Source organism: Octodon degus, unplaced genomic scaffold, assembly GCF_000260255.1.
Source record: "Octodon degus isolate 3935 unplaced genomic scaffold, OctDeg1.0 scaffold00045, whole genome shotgun sequence".
Lineage (NCBI taxonomy): Eukaryota > Metazoa > Chordata > Mammalia > Rodentia > Octodontidae > Octodon > Octodon degus.
In genome coordinates this window covers 5896285-5922473 of record NW_004524621.1, presented here as the reverse complement: position 1 = coordinate 5922473, position 26189 = coordinate 5896285, and the positions used below count along the sequence as shown (strand labels likewise).

The 26189-nt window shown below is 48.8% G+C and overlaps 1 protein-coding gene and 1 pseudogene across 5 annotated transcripts in view; one reads left to right on the top strand and one right to left on the bottom strand.

Annotated features, from left to right (window-relative positions):
- The window catches only part of Agpat3 (1-acylglycerol-3-phosphate O-acyltransferase 3), a 74144-nt gene extending 55069 nt beyond the window's left edge, over positions 1 to 19075 (top strand). For all 5 annotated transcript variants that reach the window (XM_023715906.1, XM_023715907.1, XM_023715908.1 and 2 more), the window contains 7 exons: positions 2260 to 2429; positions 2632 to 2793; positions 3329 to 3482; positions 4660 to 4762; positions 6651 to 6726; positions 13127 to 13325; positions 14076 to 19075. In XM_023715906.1, coding sequence (XP_023571674.1) covers positions 2260 to 2429; positions 2632 to 2793; positions 3329 to 3482; positions 4660 to 4762; positions 6651 to 6726; positions 13127 to 13325; positions 14076 to 14164 — 953 coding nt within the window. In that variant the 3' untranslated portion in view covers positions 14165 to 19075. The remainder of the gene's footprint in view (positions 1 to 2259; positions 2430 to 2631; positions 2794 to 3328; positions 3483 to 4659; positions 4763 to 6650; positions 6727 to 13126; positions 13326 to 14075) is intronic.
- Positions 19076 to 24392: 5317 nt separating this feature from the next.
- On the bottom strand, positions 24393 to 24905 carry LOC105742282 (annotated as a pseudogene).
- Positions 24906 to 26189: the final 1284 nt, after the last annotated feature.

Genomic DNA, 26189 nt, shown 5'->3' with positions numbered 1-26189 from the left:
AAAACAATTGAAAAACTGAGTAAACAACCAAGAGCATTTACTGCCCAAATCTTTGCTTATTATTATTATTTTTAAAATAGACTTGAAAGCCAAGCGTGGTGGCGCACATCCATAACCCCAGCTCTCGAATGGCAGTGGCTAAGGCCGGAGAATCACTGCAGGTTCGAGGCCAGCCTGGGATACATAGCAAAAGCCTGTCTTAAAAAAACAAAAACAAACACAATAGACTTGAAAATGAAGCATGGTGGCACACAGGTGTAACCCTGGCACCCAGGATTTGTGACAAGTGGTTCACCACATATTCAAGGTGAACCTGGACTGCGTAGCAAGATCCTGTCTCATAAAACTGGAAACAAAAAACCAAAAGAAAGGCCAGTGATATAAGTTTAGCTGCATAAGTGCCTCTCTGGCAAGCGCAAGGTCCCAAGTTCAATCCCTGGTACTGCAAAAAAAAAAAAAAAAAAAAAAAAAAGGTAAAAGAATAGATGAGTAAGAACAAAAATCTTCACCAAAGTAGGGTCTGCACTTAAAGAAGGGACAGCAGCCCAAGAAACCAGCCTGCTGGGAAATCTAAACAACTTTATGAAATAATAGTTGCCTACAGGGCTAAATTGTGTGTGCATGCCCACAAGCAGCCTTAAAAATGGTGCTCTTGGCGGTGCCAGCATGGGTGCCCCCCCAGAGTGGGTCTGAGGCCTGCCCTCCAACTGGTGCCAGGCCCCAGATTCATGTCACTGGGTCTCCTTTGGCGAGGACAGACAGCCCTGTTCAGTGGTGCTGCTGTGCCACAGCTTACTTTGCTCATGAGCCTGTTGGAGTCAGCACCCCTCTCAGAGCATGGTCAGAGCAGCCACCCCCGAGCACTCGCCGTGTGGGTGCACCTCACTGTGCTGGACAGCTGCCCTCACCCTTCCTGTCCCAGCCTGGTGGCAACTATCTACCCTTATCCTCTGGATGCATCAAGAGGCTTCTGTAGTCTGTGGCCTCCTGGCACTGGGCAGTGTCCTCAGGTGCTCTATGGGGCAGTGTGTCCTACATAGCACCCTTGTTGGGGACCTGCATTGACCGTCTGGTTATCAGTAGGGACACGGGGCTATTCCCATCTTTGGTAGATGTGAGTACAGTGTAGATTTTGGTGTGAACACACTCACTGAGCCATGAATGTCAGGAGTTTGTAAACCTCCTGTCAAGAGCTACTGTCTCTTTCCCAAAGTGGCTGCACCCCAGTGTCCCCTTCAAGAGGAGCACGTCACCAGGCCACAAAGAGGCACTGTGGCTCTGGCCCCATTCTCCTCACATCCACTCTTGCTGCTGCCATTCTTGGAGCTATCAGCATTGCCTGCCTCTTCTCCAAGGCAGTGCTCAACTGACTCTGTGATGGTGACATTGAGGAAGGATGGATTGGAACCAGAACTTTCAGGACTTTTAGGACTGTGGTCATGTGGTGCTGGTGCTGGCTGGTGTGCATGGCCCTGCTTGGTGCGGACCACACACCAACACCCGCTCGCCTGAAAGGAACTCGTATACATTCGGCTCCTTGCTGGGCAGAGATGCATAACCTTTCACCATGAACCTCCTCAGACCAGAGCTCCTCATGAAGAGACCACACATAGGCTGTGGACCCCAGCAGGATAGTGATGGACACAGGGCTGTCAGGACAGGTGGCCACCCATGTGCCAGCATCTGCAGCCCTTGGGCTGGAGCCCAGGGGCTGTGGAACAGATGCCCGCATCAGCTGGGAGGGCAGGCTGCAGTGCGTGGGCTGCTTGGCACACAGGGCTCTGTGCCTGTGCGGCAATGGGCAGCATGACTGGCCCTCCAACAGACCAGCCCGAGGCTAAGCAGGGTTCATGTAGCTCAATGGCTTTAAATTTGCAAAAGTTTGCCCCAGAACATAGCACTTAAGGAATCATGAGAGCAAGCCTCCCCGTGATCCTAGGACGTAACTCTTCCTAATGTTTCCAGCCATTAATCCCAGGTGACAGGGCCAGTCCTTGCCCACATAGCTGTTGGTAACCAAATGGCCTGCCCTTGGGCACAGCGCCTGAGGACCAGCAGTCACCTTAGGAACAGGGAGGGCCTCTGCCCCTTCTGGCTTGTACCAAGAGTATCCAGAAAATTTATTAGCCACAAGCCCTAGAGACTCACTGCTGGCAGAGAACTCTGCACCTGTCCCCAGTGAACATCCCCAGCACGCCCAGTACCTGGGGACCAGATGGTAGGTAGTGCCGCACCAACACCCTTGCCCATTGCCTGCAGAGTTGGTGATGCTGCTGGAGTGGTGGTCCTGCACCGAGTGCACACTCTTCACCGACCAGGCCACTGTGGACCACTTTGGGAAGGAGCACGTGGTTGTCATCCTCAACCACAACTTCGAGATCGACTTCCTATGTGGGTGGACCATGTGCGAGCGCTTTGGCGTGCTGGGGGTGAGTGAGCTGAGGCAAGCCCAGGCCTCTGGGCTCCTTCCTTGGAGATGTCTGAGCCCACTTCCTCATGCTGGGTGTTGCGGGGGGGGGGGCTGCTTTGCAGGGTTCAGGGTGCCCCCTACCATCCCCAGGCCCCCTGTGGCCTGGCTGTGCCACCATGCTCTACCTCTGAAGGAAACTGCCCTCCTCCTCTCACCCCCAGAGCTCCAAGGTCCTGGCCAAGAAGGAGCTGCTGTACGTGCCCCTCATCGGCTGGACGTGGTACTTCCTGGAGATTGTATTCTGCAAACGGAAGTGGGAAGAGGACCGAGATACCGTCATAGAGGGGCTGAAGCGCCTGGCTGACTACCCTGAGTACATGTGGGTAAGTGTGTCGCAGGCAGTTGCAGATGTTGGTTGGTCTTGATTTGACTGTGATATCCAGAAATGGAGCTTCCTTGGACTCCGTGTCCCTGTCCCCACCACTAGCAGCAAACAACCAAGTCTTGGGGGTAAGGGAGAGCAGGTGTGTGAGTGTCCTGTGCCACTGCTAGTGACCTAATGTGTGTCTAACTAGCTTTTGAGAATCTCTCTCTATAGCTCAGGTTTCCAGTGCCCAGGATGTAGGGACCAGATAGCCTCGCTCTGCTGTCCCTCAGTGGTCAAGGCTGCAGCTCAGAGACACAGTCAAATCTCCCCTCTCCTGAGGGTTCTTTCCAGAGAACAGTTCTGGGGGTGGATTTGTGAGCCTAATGCTAATCTCAGCCCTGAAATGAAACAGTGCTAAAGCTCCTGCCCCTCTGTATGGCTCTGTGAGTCCGAAGTTGCTGTGTCTCTGGGCAGCACATCAGCTCTCCCACAGGGGCTCTGGCTGCAGCCCATGGGCCCTAAGGTAACCCTGTATCTCTGTATCCCTCCAGTTCCTCCTGTACTGTGAAGGAACGCGCTTCACAGAGACCAAACACCGTGTCAGCATGGAGGTAGCCACCTCCAAGGGACTGCCGCCGCTGAAGTACCACCTGCTGCCACGGACCAAGGGCTTTACCACGGCAGTTCAGTGCCTGCAAGGGACAGGTAAGGGCCACAGGGGCCACACCATCTCCCAGGTTCCTGTGAGCCACAAGAACTAAAATTGCACCAGGTGTGGTGGTACACACCTACAATCCCAGTACTCAGACTGAGGCAGAGAGATCATTATGTGTTCAAGGCCAGCCTGCACTACATAGAAAGACCCTATCTTTAAAAAAAAAAAAAAAGAACTAAAGTTCCTTAAAACATCTGTATCAATGCTGTGTAAGATTAGGTCATCGAAGCATGGAGGGAGAGCAGGGGAATGGAGTGACCATAAGTACTTGGGACAGTTTTTAATATGATAAAGCATTAACTAGCGGGAGATAATTTATGGTAAAAAAAAATACACAAGGATGAAGGATACAGTAAATGTTTAAATTATTTAAATTGATCAAAGTAAAACACTTACTGCCATGAGCTCTCCTTAAAATCCTCCCCCTCACTTCACACTCATCCTGTCATTCCTGCCACTTCCTGCAGCAGCTGTGGACTCCTCTTTCCTGATTGTCCTTAACTGAGCTGTCCTGGCTGCCTCAGTGTCCTGAAAACATTTCCTTTTCATGGTCATTTTGACTTGGGAGAGGAGCTGGGGGTCACACGGTACCAGATCTTGTGAACCAGGTGGCTGAGGACTCAGCATTGAGTCCTTACGAGCTGCCTTCCCCTTGGGTAGTGTACCACAACAGCAGTCACCATATTTTTTATCATCTTCATTAAGATACTCGGGAAACAGGACTCCAGAGATCTTGCAGAGAGTGGCAAGGAGGATGGCATAAGAATATCTGAAGCACGGGGAGGATTCCTGATGATATGTCTTTTACTGTAACAACTTTTAAAACATATAATGGAAAATGTCATAAAGGAAAATGTGGGGCTAGGAAGAAAGCTCAGCAGCATAAGTGCCTGCCTGCAAGTGCAAGGTCCCAAGATCGATCCCCTGTACTGCAAAAAAAGAAAAAAGAAAATGTGATAACAGATACATGTAACTAATCTGAAAGGAGCCAAAAGAAAGTGGAGCACACAGAGGCCAAGCAGAGAATCGAGGAGACAGTGGACTCATGTACACATGAGCAGACATGGATCACACAGGAACTGCATGCTGTAGCTGCCCAGTGAGAGCTGGTGACTAAGGACACCTGCTGAAGAGGCTGCTCATCTGTCTGTTTTCTCTTCCCTGTAGTGGCAGCTGTCTACGATGTGACCCTGAATTTCAGAGGAAACAAGAACCCGTCTCTACTGGGAATCCTCTATGGGAAGAAGTACGAGGCGGACATGTGTGTAAGGTGAGCACTGCTCTCTGGCTGCTGACCCTGGAGCACAGAGCCTCACCTGCCACAGCACTGAGGCTGTGTCCCTCCCACCAGGGCTGCTGGCTCTCGTCCCCAGCCGGGAAGCAGCACAGACATCTGACAGGTACCTGAGGTGGCCCAAGTTACTCCATGTTTTAGTCACTTTCCTCCTCACTGAGACTCAGTCTCCAGCAACACCGCCAACTCCAAGGAGGAAAGGATCATTGCGGCTCTCAGTTGGTAGAGGTTTCAGTCCATGGCCAGTTGGCTCCGCGGTAGGACAGCATGACTGCTCACACTGTGGTGGACAGGAAGCAGAAAAGGGAGGACCCAGAGAGGGAGGTAGACTCTTCAGGCCATGCCCCCAGTGGTGCCTCTTCCAACTCGACCCTGCCTCCTAACAGCAAGCCAGCCTTGAGCTCCATGTCCAGTCATCTCCCAAAGTCCCACCTCGGAGTACATGAGGCTTTGGGGGACATCTACATAAAACCAGGATACCCCAAGAGGCAGATGCTCAGGCCAAGCCACTGAAGGCAGAACCAATGGAACTCCCATGTGTATTCACTTATCTGGTCCTTCTTATGTTTGCTTTTTATACATTATGCATATGCATGAGACCTGTGTGCACATATGGTATGTGTGCTACATACACATGGTGTTTGTGTATGGTGTGTGGTACACGAGTTTGTGGTATACAGCTTGTATGTGTGGTATACATCAGACATGTGACATGGGTGGGGCTTGTTGATATAGGGTCCAGTTGTGTGTATGTAATATGTGGGCTATACCACATGTGTGTGTGTGTGTTTTCCTAACACATGTGCATATGTAACTTACCACACACGAGGGGCTAGCAGTGGAGCAGGCCTGAGCCATGCAACCCCACCCGGAGATCCTAGACCCAAGGATAGCCCTGAAGGCCGAGAGCTATGGTACTGCAAGGCAATCCGCACTCTCGCGCCCCCTCCTGGCTATCCTATGGAAGGGCAGCTTCTCAATGGCTGTTTCTCGCTTTTTGTTGTTTTTAAGCCTATGCTACAGTGATTCCTTTGTCCTCATAAAAGTCCACTATAAGCCTGATGGCTCTCTAGGCTGCCGCGCTGTTTGCGTGGTGGCCAAGGGCTGCCGTAGCATAGATGACTCTTCACAGCCATAGCAGAGTCTAGGGTCAGAGCCAAGCACCAGCCATTGAATCCCTTGCTCAGTCTTGAGGTGACAGAGCTCTTGGGAGGGGCAGGGATGTATAGGCTCTGAGCATACCAGGAGAGGGGCACTATGTGTGGTGGGCAGAAGCCATATTTGTCACAGCTGAGGCCTGGGAAGGCAAGTCTGAGTCCAGGTCTGTCTCCCTTGGCGACTGGGTAGACTTGGGTGTGAACTGCGATCCGCTGTTGGGCACACTGGGCTCAAGTGTCTCCATTTCTGGTGTCTCTCACATTTGCAGCATGTAAGTTTTTGGTTTTCTCTGCAGCAAGTAGATTTTTTTTCACCCCCCCGGAACCAGGGATTGAACTTAGGCCCTTGCACTTGCCAGGGAAGCGCTTATTCCACAGAGCCATCTCCCCGGCCCCTAGCAAGTAGATTTTGAAGGACATGCTCAGTCATGATTACTTCCAAGGAATAGGTGGTTGAGCAGGGCTGTCCTGCAGTGCTACTCCTGTGCATCCCCGGATGTGTGGTGTCTCCCAGGATGTATAGGGGCGCTGGCAGTGCCTTCCAAGCTCCACTGTCAGGGAGGGGGCACTGAGGGGAAATCACCTTGCTACTTGTCTGTTTTAAAAGCAGAGAGTGAGGCCAGAGTAGAGCACACACCCGCTGCCCGTACCCTCACCCCCTGTGAGCTGCTGCAGACTCACCTTGCTCTTGGTCCTCTGTGCTACAGGAGGTTCCCTCTTGAGGACATCCCACAGGACGAGCAGGAGGCGGCACAGTGGCTGCACAAGCTCTACCAGGAGAAGGTAATGGTGCTGCATCCCCATGCCCCATCCCTTGGGCAGATTTGGGGGAGGCAGCGCATGTGTCTCCCCGACCTGACACAGCACCAGAAGGGCCTCACATGCTTGTGATCCCCTCCTTTCGTCTCTTCTTCTTAATGTTTGAGAAGTGAACACTGGGGGAAAGTATGAAGATGACATCAGCATACTGATAACAGGGTCACATCTGTGTCTTGGTTATAGACAAGAAGTAATGGGTGTGGAGCAGACATTGCCTAGATATGGGGCAGACACTGGTGCTGTGGGTCTGAGGTAGAAAGTGCTAGACATTTTCACAAAGCCATGGCCTGCTCTCCACACTCCCATCTACTCCAGCCTATTTTACACTCACAGCCATGCGACATGGGCTTCTGCTTCCAGCACCAGATAACCAGAAAGTCTTTGCTGCAGATAACACACACCCTTTTAGAGGCTTTGGTGAGCGAGAAAATAGAGCAACCTCCAGAAAACCAAGCAGGAGCTGGGACCCACACTGGGTGATAGCCTGCCAGGGATGTTGGCTGGTCCCCTTAAAGTCAAATCAGAGTTGTGACACCTCACTGGAAGCAGCAAAAGATAGGAAGGTGCATACAGAAGCCCACACAGAGATGGGCCCTCCTGCAGCATGAATCTCAGAAGGCTGAGCCATCCCCTGGGCTTGGGGGCCTCTGCCCTGACTCAGCTGCCACCTGCCCTTGAGGACTCAGAGTTCACACCTGTGAACTCTGTTCATGCTAACCTCAGCATGGACATGAGCAGGAGACTGGAATGGTTACCAGCGCCACAGGGAGAAAGCAGCACAAAAGGCAGGGCTTCAGCACTGGTGCTTGGGCTGGGCTGTAGCAAGCACCTTAACACCTATGGGACATTGGAGGCCCAAGCCCTTCCAGGCTGGCCAGGAAGTGGCGTGCAAGTAGGAAGATCCTCTAAGAAGGATCTGGAGGACAGCAGACAGGAAAGGAAAAAACAGGACGGGAGGAGAGAAGAGGAAGAGAGGGAAGGAGAGACATGCTACCCTTCCCTCTCTTGGTGCAGCCTTGGGCACTGTGGTTCACACGGTGCCTGCCACAGATCTATCCATCCATCACTTCTCCCCCACAGCTGTAGATTTTTTTATCCTCTTAGCAACCACACACTTGTGCGTGCACGCGCACACACACACACACACACACACACACACCAGCAAGCTCTGCTGGGCCACCTGCTGGGCCCCTGGGCTCCCCAGAGACTCCAGCTCAGCCCAAAGTGGCTGAGAGTACAGGTACAGGGCACATGTTCACCCAGCAGGGGTAGTTGTTTGACCAGATACTAAAGCTACAGGAAAGAAAGCATTTTCTCTAAAAGTATTAAAATAAGAAGCCTTGGGCAAGGCAAGTTAATTTTGAAAAGTGATGTCCTTAGTGGGGAAATAATATACAGCTCATATCACTAACCAATTCCATGTGTTTGCCGACCTTGATAAACTGTGTGAGCTCTTTCTGTGTGCCTCCACAACAAAGTCAGTATGGAAGGACTTCGGTTAAAGCTGTCTGTGACACAGCTCAGCATCATACTGAATGGGGACAATGAAAGCGTACCCCTAAGACCCGGAGAAAGAAGGATGCTGCTGCTTACCTTGCTGTGCACAGTGCTGGAGGCTTAACTGGAGCATGGACAGGAGAGGGAGCAGAGGACCACGAATGTGGAAGGGAGAAAGTCACACTGCCCCTGTTTGCAAACATGGTCTCATGTAAAAAAAACATAAAAGCTCTACTCCAAAACTGTGAGACAATCAGAGAAATTCACTTGGAGGACATGAGATCCTGCACAAAATCCAGTGGTCTAAGTTTGCATACCAAAATTAGAGAAAAAGGAGGGCCTCAAGGAAAGTCAACATTTTGACCCTAGCCTTCGAAGGTCAACTAAGACTCAGGACATATGAGAACTTGTACTGTAATGTCACATAACTAGGTAGTGTCCCAAATTTTCTGATCAAGGAGATTATGGGGCCAAAGAGGAAAGTGATCGATGATATAGAGTGTGCCTAAGGAGAGTCACATGGAGAGAAAACATTCTCTCAGGCTTTCACAGAGAGCACATTGGCCAAGCAATGGCCGTGACTCATCCACATGGCTGACACTGACAAAGATTCTACAATCTGAGGTACAGGATCTCAGGATAAATCCTGAGGGGATTTCACTGACCTTATCAGATCCAAAAGCTACAACTCTTGTTGTATAGGTCTTGCTTTATCTTGATCTTTACCATCCAGCAGAAAAGTATAAAAACTAAGTATAAGAAGTAAAGTCATGCTGTTATGTTGAGCTGTAGGGGACTCAGGTCAACAATTTCTGACATTGCCCGTTAAGCGGAAGACTCAATACTATTATGGACTATTAGACTCTTTTAGAATATTTTGCTGAGTTAACACACCTATGATATTCAAATGACGGAACTAAACAAAAAAGGGAATACAGATGAATGTCCATTTTGTATCTGTGTATTCAAAATGGTTAGGATAGATATATAGTTACATTCTCTTAGTGAATAGAGGGATTTGTTCTAATAATGTTTGTAAATAGGATATCATGTCTGCATCTTGAGTGGCAAATAACCACTAGGAAGAGAGTATGCAATGTGTTAATTATTGAAACTGTCTTACCAATTTGATTTGAAACTGTCTCATTGCTATTTGTTTCTCAATAAAATTATGGAAAAAAAATTTAAAAATGAAGAAAAAAAACCAAACCAAAATCCAGTGGTGTTTCCACACACCAACAATGAACAGGAAATCAAGAAAGCAATCCTGTTTACAATAATTACATAACAAAAAGAGTCAAAGTCCGGCCTAGGAGTAGACTTAACCAAAAGGATGAAAATATCTGCATTGAAAGCTAGAAAACATTGATAAAAGAAATTGAACATACACATACAAAGGAAAACATCACATTCTTGTAGACTGAAAAATTTTAAATGCATATGGATCCACAAAAGACCCCAAATAGCCAAAGCAATCCTGACCAGTAACAGAGCTGGGAAAATCACAATACCTGACTTCAAAACACTGTACCAAGCCATCGTAACTAAAGCAGATACAGAGACCAAGGGGATATTTTCAGCCAACTGGTGGGTAACGAAAGTATCAAGAATAAGTACGGGAGAAAAGTCAACCTATCAGTAATGATGTTGGTGAAACAGGGCGCATGGGTGCAGAAGAGGAAGACTCGTCCTACACACTGATCAAGTAAAGAACTCAAAGGCCCAGATGTAAGCCCTGAAATGATGAAATTGCTACAAGAAAACTTGAAGATGCTGGTGTGGGCAAAGATTTTGAGATCCAACCATGAAAGCAGAAGAAACAAAAGCAAAAATTGACAAATGATATCAGGTCAAATTTAAAATCTTCTGCCCTGCAAAAGAAACAACCCACAGAATGAAGAGATAACCACAGGATAGGAGAAAATATTTGTAAAGTATTCATTTGCTAAGTGATTAACGTCCAGAGGGACAAGGAACTCTAATAACTCAACCACAAAAACAGTCCAGTTTAAAAATGGGCATGGGATCTGAATGGACATTTTTCAAGTCAAGATATACAAATGGCCAATGAGTATATGAAAAAAAAGTGTTCATTGTAATGAACCATTGGAGAGAGGCCAATCAAACCAAAATATCATCCTCTCTATTACAATGTCTGTAGTCAAGAAGACAAATCAAAAACAACAGCATCAAAAAGACAACATACAAAAATAAACGCTGGCAAGAATGTAGAGAATGGGGGGCTCCTCCACACTACTCAGGGGTGCAGATTAGTGTGGGCATTATGGAAAACCATGTAGGGCTCCTGCAGAGGTAGGAAACAGCACCGGGCATACAGCTGTGCTGCCAGGGTGATGCTTAGCAGGCTGATGCCTAGGATTTAGAGCCCGGCACATGTGCGCACACACATACCTAGAAGTGGACTTGGCATTGTCTGACCTCGCTGTTCCTTGCTGGATATTCATCCATAGGAAACAGTATGTGGAAGCAACAGCAGTGCCCCCATGTTTGCTGCAATACCAGTCACACCAGCCAGGTCAGAATCGACGTTGGTGCTACTCAAGAGCTGAGTGAGGAAAGCACAGCAGTGACACTGTTTGGTCATTAAAAAAATAAAATCCTGTCATTTGGAGTAACATCGGTGGAATGTGAGGATGTAATGTTAAGTGAAATAAATCAGGCACAAAAAGACAAACACTCCATGTCCTCACTGCCATGTGTAAGCAAAGAAAAGACTAGGTCATACGAGCAGAGTAGAACAGCAGCTGCCAGGGTGGGGGCAGCGGGCACAGAGACACAGGGCACAGGGTCAGAGAAGCAGATGAACATCCCGCCTTCTGAAGCACCGTGGAGTCAAGGCCGGTGGCTAGTGGACTGCCATTAGCTATGCATTTCAAGACAGCTAGTAATGAGGATGTTGAATGTGACTGATGAAAAGAAATGACAAATGTGGAAGGCAGTAGGCACAGCAAGTTCTTGATCTAAATGTCTCACATGGTCCACATGTATTGAGGTGTCACTGAGCCACTGATGTCACTGTTACTGGGTGGAGACAGCGACATTCTGCTGACCAAGTGCAGCAAGTGACAGGCTTCGACGTAACTGACTGATGTGGGTTTTTTGTTTTTTTTTTAAACTTTATGTCCTATATTTTCCTACAGTGTAGAAATCTAAGGTCTGGCATGGTGGTGCATGTTTGAAATCCTAGCACTTGTGAGGCTGAGTCAGGAGGATCCTTGCAAGTTTGAGACTAGCCTGGGCTAGAAAGTAAGCTCAAGACCAGCCTGAACTACATAGTGAGACCCTGTCTCAAAAAAAGAAAAAAATATTATAATAAGGCATCTTTGATTGTTTTGCAAATCCTCATTTTTACATTTGCACTTAGGATATCAGTTTGCATGTGGTATCCTTCTGTTTCTAGTCACTGTTCTCTTCAAGATCTGTGCACAAGGGCATAAGTTTTTGTGGTTTTTTTCCCCATAATTTTATTGAGAAACAAATAGCAATGAGACAGTTTCAAATCAAATTGGTAGGACAGTTTCAATAATTAACACATTGCATACATTCTTCCTAGTGGTTAATTGCTTTACAAGATGCGGACATGATATTCTATTTACAAACACTATTAGAACAAATCCCTGTATTCATTAAGAGAATGTAACTATGTATCTATCCTAACCACTTTGAATACACAGATACAAAATGGACATTCATCTGTATCCACTTTTTTTGTTAAGTTCCCGTTATTTGAATATTATAGGTGTGCAAACTCAGCAAAATATTCTAAAAGAGTCCAGTAGTCCCAATGGTATTGGGTCTTCCAACAATGTCAGAAATTGTTGACCTGAGTCCCCTACAGCTCAACATAACAGCATGGCTTTACTTCTTATACTTCGTTTTTATACTTTTCTGCTGGATGGTTAAGACCAAGGTAAAGCAGGACCTATGCAACAAGAGTTGTAGCTTTTGGGTCTGATAAGGTCAGTGAAATCCCCTCAGGATTTATCCTGAGATCCTGTACCTCAGATTGTAGAACCTTTGTCAGTGTCAGCCATGTGGATGAGTCACGGCCATTGCTTGGCCAATGTGCTCTCTGTGAAAGCCTGAGCGAATACAAGGGCATAAGGTTGATTCACACCATTGGCCCTGTGTTGTCCCCACCTGCTGTGGCACCCATTGGGTTACTCATTTCCTGTGAGGTTTTAGGTTATTCCCTGCCACTAACAAGAACTGGGTTGGTGTGATGCACACAGTGGCTGCTCTTGGCTACCAAGGCCCCCTGTGACATCCAGCAGCAAGCCCCTACCCCACGTTATACACTAAGAACCCAAGTGTACATACAGAATTAAATACAGAAAACAAAGTAGGAAAAATAAGAACGCATGGCTCCCCACTGCCTAGGCCATCATGGGCACACACTGTCTTTCTGAACACACATGTGTAGTCAGACATATTTTAAAGTGTCTGTAGGTCTGTGCTTCACCTTACCCTCTGTAGTCAACAGCCTACAGCTGTCACGTGCCTGTCTCTTCATTCACATCACACCAATGTGACTGGTGGGAGCTACCACATGACATCTGCAGGATTCCCCTTGGCCAGGCTCTTTGGACTGAGCATCCTCTTGCCCTTGGGAAGCTTCCAGCCACAGTTGCAAGTGAAAGTGACTCAGTCCAAGCCCATGGTGCCTTGCTAGTTGTGGTCCAGAGTTGTTGAGCTTGACAGAATTGCAGGTGTGACAGTGGCATGGCTGTACCCACTAGGCCCTGCCAGGCCCGAGCTTCAAACTACTCTGTTTCAGGGATGACAGTGTCTCCTGACTGAAGGTGGCACAGTCAGAGACCACGCCTTTCTGCTTCCCTGGCCACAGGACGCACTACAGGAGATGTACAAGCAGAAGGGCATCTTTCCAGGGGAGCAGATCAAGCCTGCCCGGAGGCCGTGGACACTGTTGAACTTCCTGTGCTGGGCCACCTTGCTCCTTTCACCCCTCTTCAGCTTTGTCTTGGGCGTCTTCGCCAGCGGGTCCCCTCTTCTGATACTCACATTCCTAGGGTTTGTGGGTGCAGGTAAGGGGCACAGCGGTTGCAGCTCAAAGTTGGGGACCCTGGTGGCTGAGACCATGCCGCAGTAGATGGAAGGCAGGGAGTTGTCTTGACCACAGGGTTATCAAGGGCCATGGTGTCTACCTGCTCGCAGCTGCTGGCCCTGGGAGGATGCTGTGGACAGGGTCCTGGGCACTCCATCATGTTTGGGCCTGCAGAGGGTCAGGATGTTGGCCCTAGTGCTGTCCCCTCTGTGTCCAGCCCTGAGCACAAGGCCAGGCTCCTGCTGAGCCCACATAGTCATCTGTGCTGCACAGACAGCACCTACTACATGTGTGCTGCTCGCTGCAGATGAGCCTTGCTGATGAGGGGATATTTGGGATGGACACACTGTCCACCATGTTGACCTTTGGTTCATTCCCAGCCCCACTCAACAGGCTTACACCGACAAGAGTATGTGAGAGGTTGCAAAGTCAACCAGGGCCATTGACCAAAAGAAACAGGATTCTGCATGTCCTGCTCAGCCATCTTGGCTACTCTGTCACCACCTCTGATGCCCTTGTGCATAGGAGATGGGCTGGCAGGAAACTCCTTGTGTCCCTGAGTCTACCTAGCTAGTAGAGAAGTGGCACCATTCCTGTCAGCCACTTGAGGACCCCACAGGATGCCCTGCCGGCCCTGGAGAAAGGGCCAGGGTGGAGGGTGGGAGACCATGCCTGGTGCAACATGGGGCTGGCAGTAGGTCTAATGCTTCTCTCTTTCCTGTCTTTGAAGCATCCTTTGGAGTCCGCAGACTGATAGGAGTGACAGAAATAGGAAAAGGGTCCAGCTACGGAAACCAGGAATTTAAGAAAAAGGAATAATTGATGGTTGTGATTGAATGCATATAACCTGACGTGGTATCCAATTAACTCAATTAAAAACAGAACAACACATACAGAGCAAGGAGAAAGAGACACTTAGAAACTATTTTTCTTATTAACTGGTGACTAATATTAACCAATAAAACTTGAGCCAAGAGCAAAGAACTGAGAAGGCCTGCCAGGTGAAGATGGCGCTCAGCTCCCATCGGGCAGGATCCCCTGCCCACCTGCCTGCCACGGACTGAAGCCCCAGAGGCCAACGTTCTGGGCTGTGCACCACAGTTGGCTCCTTGTGGGGTGTCACCGTCTCTCCAGAGCTCCGCTTCCAAAGGGGGCCTTTGGCTGCTTTCTCTTCTTAAACTTAGATGGAGGTTTTTGTTTTTATCGGTATTTCAGGAACTTAACCTGGCCCCTCAGCTCTTCCCCTGCGCCCCTCAACACTGGCTCCTTGTGAATCTTCTGCTGTCTCTGGGGTGGTCAGCACATCCCAGCCCCCAGAGAGCTGCTGTTCTCTGCTTGGCACCTTCACTTCCAGGCCCTGAGGCGGGGCTGGAGAAGTCCTGAGTGATAAGCACACACTGAATGTAAAGCGCACGCGTTTTGAGTGCATCCCGTCTGCCTCTCTGTCCCCTCATGATGGGGCTGGCAGAATCGAGCGCCTGTTTTGTTTTCTGCAGCCCTGCCCACCCTGCTTCCTGTTTAACTCTGTGTAGACATCTCGCATCTCTTAAAGTGAGTGGACCATGTAGAGATCATTGAACCCCAAGGTCTTCCTGCTCCCAGAGCCGGCGTCTCTCTCTTCCTCTCTCTTCCGCCACTGCGCTGGGGTCAGGTACAGGGGCTGCGGTTGGCAGGACCCACGGATTTTTTTGGAGAAGTAGTGGCACCAGTAAGTCCCTTTCTTCATTTGAGAGTGTCATCCAGAGACTGTCAATCTTGAGCCTGTGGGCATCTGGAGAGTTTTTACTTGGTTTGAGGATGGCTCACCACCTCCTGAGGAGAACAGGAAGTGAAGGTCTCCCTCCCTCACCCTCTGTGGGGCACAATGTGTCCTCAGGGAGGCTATCCCTGTCCAGACAGGTTCCTTGAGGCCCTGAGGCCCACTCCCCACCTCTACAACAGCCCTGCAGAAGACAGAGTGTCTCCATCTGCACTCAGTGTCTTCAGCAAAGTCCCTTGTCCCACCTGCAGATGTTTCTTCTGGCAGCATAGCTTAGCTTGGTATATGGTGGCTGCTGGACCACCTGGAGTAGTAGGCAGGTCTCTCCTGTGTTGGGCATCCATGCTGAGCTTCCCGCAGCCTCTTTATCATCACACTCCTGTCACCTTTAGCAAGGGGGAGATTTGGGTGTTCGCTGGCACGTGGAACCAGCGTTCTGAAGGTAGACAGATTGAGCCTCGGGAAAACCCAGCGGAAAGAGGCAGGAAAGTTACAAAGGAGATGGAGAAGTAGATTCTGCATAAGTCCTGGGTGTGTCAGGGACCAGGAAGGCAGCCTGGGGTCTGTGGAAAGGGGAGCAATGGGCCAGTCTCCATGGTCACAAGCTGTTCACAGGGGCAATGGCTGAGCATGATGCCTTGTGATGGCTTCACTGAGGAACACACTTTGACCTCTCCCTCCTCTCAGCACGGCCCCACAGGCCCCGGGTGCTGCGCCACCCAGGGTTTCCTTTCTTTTCCTCCCGTGACATGCTGTTCCTTGTCCTCTGTGTGCCCTGGCTCATGTCGTTGCTGAGTCACTAACACTGGGCGCTTGCAGCAGTGCAGGGCCACCATGCGCACTCCGGCCCAGCAGTGCATCTGGGCTTCTGCGCTGTGCGATCTGCAGCTCTGGCTTTCCCAGAGCCCCCTCCCCAGCTGACATGCGAGGGCTAAGCACTGCGCTGAAGATCAGGGCTTTACCCCTGAGACCCCTTATTCTGGCCCAGCTCTGCTAGCACCTTGACACCAAGCCTTCCAAGAGCAATAAAAACCACGCTGTGAATGTTTGGGCTTTTTTTTTTTTTTTTTTTAATGTGGGTGTGGGAGACGGTGGATTTTGCTTTCATCTGCTTCTGAAGAAGGGGGTAGGAGTGCTCCTTTGATTTTTAAATTAAATTCATATATGTCAGAATAGTGCTTTCTCTTTTCCTTTACCCCACTCCTGAATTGTGCGCTGCTGGCGTTCTGTTAGATTCAGGCAGTGTTGGGGCATTTTGACACCCTCCGCATATCTGTGCTGGCCACCATGGGACAACACTGTCCAGGCCTGGGGGCCAAGGCCTGAGCAGAGAAGTGGGCTGGTCCTGGGGCTTCCAGGAGACTCCTAGGACCCCAGGCCCTGCCCTTGGGTGCCCTATCTGGGACATGGTCTCCTGGGCCACTCACCACCTGCCTGTGTCTTCTGACACAGTCCCAAGCCAGGTGCCTTGGGGTCCCACCCTCCCTGAGGGCTTGTCCATTGTCCTCATGGTCTTCCCACACTGTGTCTTGGCTGTGGTTCTCCCAGTCAGCTCACATAGACTTGGCTGGGCCTGTGTGAGCTGAGGGAGAAGCGGGGTTCTGCCGGGGCCACTGGAAGTTGCTAGGCCTCCCACATGTCTGCAGCATTTCCCAGTGCCTTCTGGCTTCTAGGGACCTGTTCTGTCTTGGGGCCTCTTTGAACATGGTAAGGAGGCAGGCGGGAAGCTGGGAGGACACTGAGTGGTCAGAGAAGGCATTTCCTACATCAGGGACTGTCTTTCTCAAAGTAAGGCCTCAGGAAAGTCTGAAACGGCTACATACTGAGAAGGCTTTTGACCCAGAGACAAAAAAGCCCTGCTGACTGGCACTGGGTGATGGCACACCAAAAACAGCTCTCTTCCCTCCTGAGAGGCACAAAGGTCCTTGCCCTCAGGCATAGAGCCTGGTTGAAGAGCTGAGTGCTGTGTGTATAAACCAACACTAACACACAACAGCAATGTGAGCAACCCTTGTTTGTAAGAAGTAACGCAGGTGTAAGCCTGGCTTGTCTCCCGCTCTCGGGCCATGCACCATGATGTAAAAGCATCCCTCCATTTAGCTGGCCAAGGTGTCCCTGAGCACTGGTGTCAACCTGCAAAGCCTGAGATGCAGTGGTGACCCAGCTTCGAATTGCACCCACAGCAGACCATGCACTGTCACGAGGCCATCCATAAGCATCCTGATGGGTTTGGGACAAGGAACAAGTGGCTCTCTGCATGTGGCTTTGTGTCTGCCGAAGACATAAGACAAACCCAATATAACCTCTCCCGCCTGCCAACTTCCATTCAGCTGCCTGTCTCCTGCCCCAGCAAGCCGCATGCAAGCCCTGGCATGCGACAGGAGGTGCCCAGCAGGGTAGTGTAGCCTCTGGCCCCTCCGCAGCATAGCTGGTCTCAGGGCAAACCTTCGAGCCAGAAATGCCTGCCTTTCTTCTAGAAACAGCACATCTCAGCCTTTCTCTAATGGCCACCCCAAACCAAAGGCAACCTGCCCGTAGCATCCTGGTCCTGGGGCCCACAAGAGGGAGTGACCCACAGACCTGGGCTCTGGCTTTGGGCCAGAGTCCTACTGTGGGCTGTCAGAGCGGGTGCTGAGCCTTGGACTTCTGACTCTCTCATATTGGGGCCAGGATTCAAAAACACAGGGACAGTTTGGGGTATAGTGTCACAGTATGATCTGCCTGACTTCCTAGGTGGACCCATGAATTAAATTTATGTCAAGTACGTGCTGCTTGTCAATTCAAGGGAAATGTGGTATTCTCACAGACTGTGTCAGAGCCCAGGAAGTCACCATGGATGCCAGCCCAGTCCATCCAGGCAACATGGCAGTATCTGCCCAGATGGCTGAGTTGTGGCAAATCTTCAGTCTTTGCACTAATGAGGTCATCTGAAGCTTTTGTTTCTAACTTTTCAGTTTCCTAACTTGCTGTTGCAAAAGTACTGGACAGAAGTCGAACTGTGAATGAGACACTGAAATGCACTAAATTGTATTAAATTAAACTGGAGTTACTTGACCGGTGAAGAAATGCATCCGATCTACTTGTATTTATTGTCTCAGAATTGTACGTTGTGACAATCAAATGTTGTTTGCCTCAAAGCCAGGAAACTCAACTGGCTTCATCATAGAGCTCGCCAGCACATACTGTAACTGTACACAGACAGCTTTCTCTGTAAAACCACACCATATTCCTAGTGCCGCCCATGACAGAAGTTAGGTTCTTTTTCTATTACTGAGAAATCACCATACCTGCTGGCCAGTTTTAAAGGGACACATTGTATACAGGGTGCAATGTATTATACAGCTGCTTCCTTTTGTACTCTTCATTTTTACAAGTTTTGCTACTCACAAGCTTTATAGAGTGGAGAGGGGAGGTGCTCTGCTGGGAGCTGGTGGTGACCTTGTAGGCCGGTGTCCCAAGGAGCGGCTGTACCAGCTGCTGTGCAGAGCTCCCTCCCACTCGGCCACAGTGGGGAGCGCGCACTTGGTGTTATTTTCTGGGTAAGATGCCCCAGGCATCACATTTGTTTGTTAAAAATGCTGCTGTGAAAGAGAGGAATGAAATGTCCACAATATAAGAGAAGGTGACTCTTGGCCTCCTTTTGTTTTCTTTCTGGTCTATGTGGACTTTTGGGGGGACTTTTCTCTGGGGAATAACCATGACCACCTCCCAGGTCCTGACCTTTTGGAGGTCTCAACCTGCCACCTAAGCTCCTGATCCTGAGCCTGTGTCTTCTGGAAGGAGCTGAGGAGACCTGGCAAAAAGCATAGAGGCTCAGCTGGCACAGGAAATGTACTGAGTAACCCACATTCAAAGCCAGGCTTTCATTCAAAGCAGGCATATGTAGGCCCAAACCTTAAAGGCAAATTCTACTGAGAAAACCAAGGAGTCCCCCTTTCTGCTTTTTTAAAAAGAATAAAAACAAAAACTTTGTTAAAATAAAGGATATTCCAGGTTCTTGTCTGTTTGTCTGAGGAAATAAATTGTGTGAAAAGAATCCTGGCACCTCTTACTCCCAGGAAGGACCGCAGATGAGGGGCTTCTTTCTGCTTGGAGGCTGCCTCCAGGGCAGCACTGGGGGGCTAGGCTCAGTCAACACATGTGTTCACACATGCACCTACCTCCTGCACACACAGGCGCTTGTGCCAGGCATACTCTGTGGTGGAGTGAGGTGTGGTCCTGCAGGAACCATCCTGTGAAAAAGTGGCCCTGTAGACACCTTGTTTTCACATGTCTTCCCAAAGAGGATGACAGAGTGACTACTTCAGTGGGGTTTGCAGAGAGAATAGCTTCTCTGAGAAATTATTTCCCCACCCGTGGAACTTGATGGAGAAACCAAAGGTTCTGTGACATCTCTGTGGAAGCTGGCCGTGCCTTTGAACCTTGTTTTGCTCTTAGACATAAGCTTCTACTCTGCCCAAGACCTGCACCTAAGCTGGGCCAGTACTGGGGAAGGGTCACACACCAGCTTCCAGTCCTGCCCATGTCCTGAGGGGCCTCTGGAGGTGCATGCACATACATGTGCATACCAGGACATATGAGTGCACTTATGTCAGCAAATGTGTTCCCTGAGTCCTGAGCCATGGGCAGGGGCATCAGGGTGGACCCCAGAGACACACTTGCCAGACTCTGGGCCACAGACCTGGCCAGTGTCAGCTTATAGTACCTTCTGGGGTGAAGTTGCTCCAAAGTATTGGTCAGGCATGGGAAACACTGTGAAGGTCACCAGTCACAAATTTGAATTCTCCCCAAAGTGGGCTCCTTGGCCTCATAGGACCTGCCAAGGCCCTAGGCTTACACCTCTGTATAAACCTACTCAATCTGTGACAGCTGACAAACATATTTCTGGGGATAGGAAGGTATAGGGAGGTTTGGATTCTGGGATCTGAAGGCCTCTGGATTGGAATCCTAAATATACTCCTTGACAACATTAGGATATTATCCTAGGTTGCAAAGTGGGAACAGTCATCAGGGAGACTAGTGTGTGTCAAGAGATGGGGACTCAGCAGGCATCAACAGTAGACCTTGCACACCTGCACCCAAGGACCCAGTGGTCTGTCCTCAGCACCTTGCCTGTGTCAGGCACTATGGGAGGATGGGCAGAGTAGACCCCATCAGAAGGCTTCTTCCTGTGTGAAGCCCACTGTCCCCAAGGAGGAGAGGACACACTGGTACCAGAGAACACCCCATGACAGCCCCTAACTACGTCTTTCTCTCGGAAAGATGAACACTATTTTTCTAGAAAATTGGGCTATTTATTCAATGTTTTTTTCCTCATTGTGTAAATTTGCTTTACACAAATCTATTTTGGTGCTATTGAAGTAGTATGAGCTCCCCCCACCAGTTCCCTCCTTCCCTCCCTCTCCCCCTCTCCGAAACCCATTTTTGTTTTGCTGTATTTGGCATAATTGCTATTCCCAACTCCCTTGTCCCAGCATCTGTCTGTCTGTCTGTCTGTCTGTCTGTCTGTCTGTCTGTCTATCTATCTATCTATCTATCTATCTATCTATCTATCTATCTATCAGCTGTCTATCTATCTGTCTATCATCTATCTATCTATCTATCTATCTCTTTCTTTTTCTTTCTCTTTCTCTTTCTCTCTTACCCTCCTTCCCTCCTTCCTTCTTTCTCTTTCTGTTTTTTGAGACAGGGTCTTGCTATGTAGTTCAGGCTGACCTTGAGCTCACTTTGTAACGTGGGTTAGTCTCAAACTTACAATGATTCTCCTGCCTCAGACTCCCAAATGCTGAGATTACAGGCATGTGCCACCACACCTGGCACTCAGTGCTTTCTTAGCCATGTGCTTCCTGTATTTGTCCATGGCTTTTTCACAAAGCAGACTGCACGAGTATGGTGACCAACAGCATCTGTCCCACCCAGAGCAAGACTAGGGGAGGACATGTTATCCACATGGGGATGTCACACCAAGGAGCCCAATGTAGCAAAAATTGGCCAGAACCAATGTTGCAGGAAGGCCAGGTCAAGCAGCCAGACAACCCAGAACTATGATGACCACCTTGGAAATGTGTGAAGCAGAGAAAATGGGCTCTTCAAACGTCTCCGTAAGTAACAGAGCCCAGCCCTCTATGGACACCTGTCTGTCCCCAAGAGTCCCCTTTGGCCTCTCCTACATCCTTGTCACTATTTCAGGACCAGAAATGCTTCTGGTATGTGATTTCTTCAGAGTCTGCTTTCAACTGTATCTTAGCTTCCTAACCAATTCCCAGGACAGCGTAACTCTATGGTCAGACCTACTTCCCAGGACTTGGTAGGAAGCCTGACCCACCACACAGAGTTGGATTTGATACTTGAGATCTCATTTCCTCTCAACCAGCCACATTGGGAATAAACTCTCTCTATGGCAAAGCCCATCACCACAATAGCTGGCACCCTGTGGCAAGCAGGCCTTCTGGTAATAATCTTAGGGTAGGAAAAGTCTGTTTGTGGCTGTAGTTTGCCCTTTCCTGTTCACTGAGAAGCCATTTGAGACAGGAGAGAAAAGCCTGACACTACCAGGTTTTCTTCTTCTGTGGTTGACCCAGAAGCCTCAGAGCCAGCCTGACTGTGCCAGGCACAGCAGGCTCCAGACCCAGACCTCTCCCAGGTGACCCCATCCTGCAGCCTCCCTGGATGATTGCAACACTCTCATCCCTCCTTGGTTGGATATGTGAGGAGCCCCTCCCCTACCACAACCAAACAGGTCTGACACTGCATGTACAAGCTCACCTTTCCCCTACATCAGCAACGTCCCCAAACATAGGTTCAAACCACACACCGTTCCCTCTTATGCTGTATCATAAACCCTACTGAAGCCTTTTCCAGCTGACATGTTTCTGCCTCTTCCTGATTTCTGTCTCAGGCAGAGTGTGCTGACCTGGCACATTAACCTCAAAGTTCATTACTGGCACCAAAGGCCACTGCAGGTAGCTGTGAAGGTGCCAAGCAAAAAAGTCGTTGGGAGCTGCATTCTCCAGTGCCAGAAGAGTACCCATGGCTTGCCAGTAGCTGCTAATACAGGTGGCAAAGAGGACTTCTCATTGTGTAAGAGTTGACAACCACAAGCATGTGAAGGCTCAGGGCTGCTAACATCAAGGGAGCTGAACCTTGCTAGTTCTTGATTTCAATATGAACTGAGCAAAGAACTCCCACCAACTGGCAACATCGTGGAATCCCACACAGTATCCCTCCAGTTTAGAGGGCTCTGAAGAAGAGGTTGCAGGGCTAGCAGCCACCAGCAATGGAGAACTGGCTGAAGAACTAGCCTACATTGGATTTCCACTGTACATGTGGCTCAAGGCCCAAGGATGGTGACACAGTTTGTGGCTTCTTGAGCTTCCTCTCCTGACATCATGCCAGCTCTCCTCCCTTCCTGTTGTGTCACCCATCTCTGTCTTGATTTCATGAGCATGCTGTATATAATTTGGGTGTGCTAATTTTATTGCCAATTTGTGCAGTATAAGGATCTCAATTCTGGCTAGGATTCTGCCTTTATTTATGGTATTTCTGATGTATAAAATTTTCTTGTGTGACTTGAATGGACTTTAGTTTTTCCTCTGTATTTTATAACTTGCTTAGAAATCTTTTCTTTGCTTGAATTCGTAAGAGTATTCTGTTATGTTTTCTTCTGAAAGTCACTGTGTTTAGATGTTCCTATCCATCTAGAATTTAACTGGAAGCATGACAAATGGAAGTAGATATCTCATTTTAGATTTTCTCTCTAAGGAACATTCATGAGGCCCTGGATTCATTCCCTAGCACTGGAAAAAAAAAAATAGACATCTGGTAGGGCAAATGCTCACTTTTTGTTCTTTAAAATTTTTCTTGGTTACTCTTTTTTGGGGGGGAGGGGCGTGGCTCAGCTCACCCTGGGGTCAGGGTTGAACTGCAGTCTCCTGCCAAGGCTTGCCTAAGCAGGCACTTTAGACCACTGAGCTATCTCCCTGGCCCTTCTTGGTTACTCTTAAATTGTTATTCTTCCACATAGGCTTTAGAAACAGTCATGTCTTTTTTTAAAAGTTACTTTCATTTTTTGAGACAGTGTCTTGCTATGTATTCTAGGCTAGCCTCACACTTATGGTAATGTTCCTGCCTCAGCCTCCCAAGTGTTGGGATTACAGAAATGTACCACCACGCCAGGAATTGAACTTGGGACCTTGCACTTGCCAGGCAGGTGCTTATTCCACTGAGCTATAACCCTGGCCCCTCTATTTATTTTTAATGTTGGAATTTCTATTGGAATTGTGAATATTTAACTGGCAAAATAGGTATTCTTACACTATTGATTCATACTTGTGAACATTCCTGTTGGATTTTTATTTAGGTCTCTCCTCATAACCTCCAATAAAGCTTACCACCCCCTTTCCCGATTGTAAACATCCTTCATACAAAGTACCAGCCATTAGTTCTGCAATATGGAGTTTAATGGGTGCCTGTTAAGTGGAGTGGCTACATTTATTTCTGAACTCTTCTAAATCCTTAATTTCACCTGCTCTAATCTATCACACAGAAAGGGATATTAATATCTCCCACTAAGAGGTCATGGACTTGTCAGTTCCTTTGTGAAGTTCTGCCCATTTTTATTTATGTTGTCAGGGGCCCACAAACCTGCAAGTGCTCTCTTTTCTTGGTGAGTCAAACAGCTTCATTGCCAATAATGCCTCTGCTTTAAAGGTATTTAGTATAATGCTAATGTAGTTATGTCCCCCTGTTGGTGTCACTTTCCTCATTGTGGAGACACAACACCTAATACCCATAACTTGAAGAAGGAACAGTTTGTTTTGCCACAGTTTCAGGCCACAGCTGGCTGGCTCCAAGACAGGACAGAACGGAAGAGGGGTTTGGTGTAGGAGAGCAGCTCACCAAACGCGGCCGGGAAGTAGAGAGCGAAGGGAGTGGGGAGGGAAATTGAACTCTTCCAGGCCACACCCCCAGCTACAAGGCCCTGCCTCCCAAGCTCAGGTTCCTCTAGAAACTTCTCGCTGGACCAATCACCGATGAATATCAACCCCCCACGATCCAGTCGCAGCCCAGCCCACCCCCACAACTCGAGGAAGTTTGGAGCACAGCTAGATATGAACCTAACGCCTACCGATTTATATAGTATACAGCTGTCCCTTTCTTCCCTCCCCAGATCCTACCTGTACCTTCCTATTTGGGGTTTCTTTGTCATCTCCCTTGTAAGTAATGCACACCGCTCAATTTTGGTTTTTTGTCAGATCATCTCTTTGTTGATATATTTTCTTTTGCTTCTTAGCTAGCTGGACACTCGACAACGCCATTGTTGATGTCATCTATGATGTCATGAGGGTGCCGGCTGTCCACGTTGCAGCCCACAGACTGGGTGGTCCCCAGGATCTCCTTAATGGTTCCGGAAAGTTTTCTGGCTAAAGACCGGTGACGCATCTGTCGGGCAATGTTGACAATCTCATCAGAAGTGATATTTCCACTGTGTTTAATGTTTTTCTGCTTCTTTCTGTCTCTTGGTGGCTCCTTGAGGGCTTTGATGATCAGGGTAGAGGCAGAAGGCACCACCTCAGTCTGAGCCTATCTGTTCTGAACGATCAGTTTCACCGTGATCCGCAGGCCCTTCCAGTCACCAGTTGCCTTGGCAATGTCATCCCCCACTTTTTTTGGAGACAGACCCAAGGGACCAGTCTTGGGGGCCAGGGCAGACGTGGCGCCAACTTCACTACCGGTGTACCTCAGGTACACGACTTTAATCTCGTTGGGGTCGAACTTGGGCGGCATGCGGGAGGTGGCTGGTGTCAGATGAACCCGGATTTGGGACGACTGAAGAAAGTTTCACTTTAGCCTCCTCCTAGCCGAAAGCCGAAAGCTCAATTTTGGTTTTAATCCAGTAAGAAAATAGCTTTTAATCAGTGAGCTTAGACCATACACATTTATTTTTATTATCGAAACATTATTTTACTATCATAGTTGAGTAGGTTTGTTTGTTTGTTTGTTTGTTTGTTTGTTTGTTTTGGTCTGTTTTCCATCTTTTTGGTCTCCCCCTCCAATTCCTCCCCCATCCTTCTCCAGTGGAGAGGACTTTACACATGGTTTTTATTCAAAGTGGCACCCTGCCTGTGCTCTCCCACTGTCACCAGTGCCTAGGGTCACAGTCATTGTCACTCTACAAGGCAGCCCCTCTCTCCCCCATCACTGTCCCCAGGGTACAGAGTCCCCCTTTCTACAGCAGGGATCCAGGTGTCTCAGTTCTGCCCTGTTCCCCGTCTGCTGGCCAGCCCCCTTTTAGTTCAGCTCTCCCCTCTGGGGCAATTTTCTTTCCTGAAACGAATGTTTTCTGAAATCCCATTGGTGGAATTCATTGGTGGTAAACTCCCTTAATTTTAGTTTTTCTGAGAATATTTTTCTTTTGCCTGATTTTGAAGAATCTAGCTGTGTGAATAATGATAGGCTGTCACTGCTTTCTCTTCATACTTTGAGGATATTTCTCAGTATTTTGTGCTTTGTTCTTCTTGCTAGGAAGCCTGCAGAGGGCCTCTCATTCTTCCCCGAGGGACCTGTCCCTGATTGCTGTGTGACTTCCCATTTCCCCTCACATCCCTGCAGCCAAAATTCAACTACAGTATCTGACTATGTATTGCTTTGCATGCAGTTTGAGATTAGATTTTACTCTTGATTCTGAGAATCCAGTTTTTCAACAACTGTAGCAACTTCTTAGTTGCCACCTCTCCGCATCTTGCCTGCACCCCACTCCCTCTGCTTTTCCTTCCTTCTGGTCTACTGCACATCATGCTGTGCTCCTGTTCTGGTTTCTAGCACCTCTCTCTCTTTTACAGTTTAGCACTGTGTATGTGGCCACAGCTCTTCTGCTGTGCGTTGTCCAGGGCAAGGCTGTAACCCATGGCCAGCAAGCAGAGCTGGGTGAGGTCACCCAGATAAGTCTACCACTGGGGTGCACAAATTAATGCCTTTGTTGGTCACGGGGGACTCAGAGATTCAAGCCAAGTGTGAGAAATTGAGAGCCTTAGCTAGACCTTGTCTCAAAATTAAAAATAAAAAAAGGTCTGGAGATGTAACTCA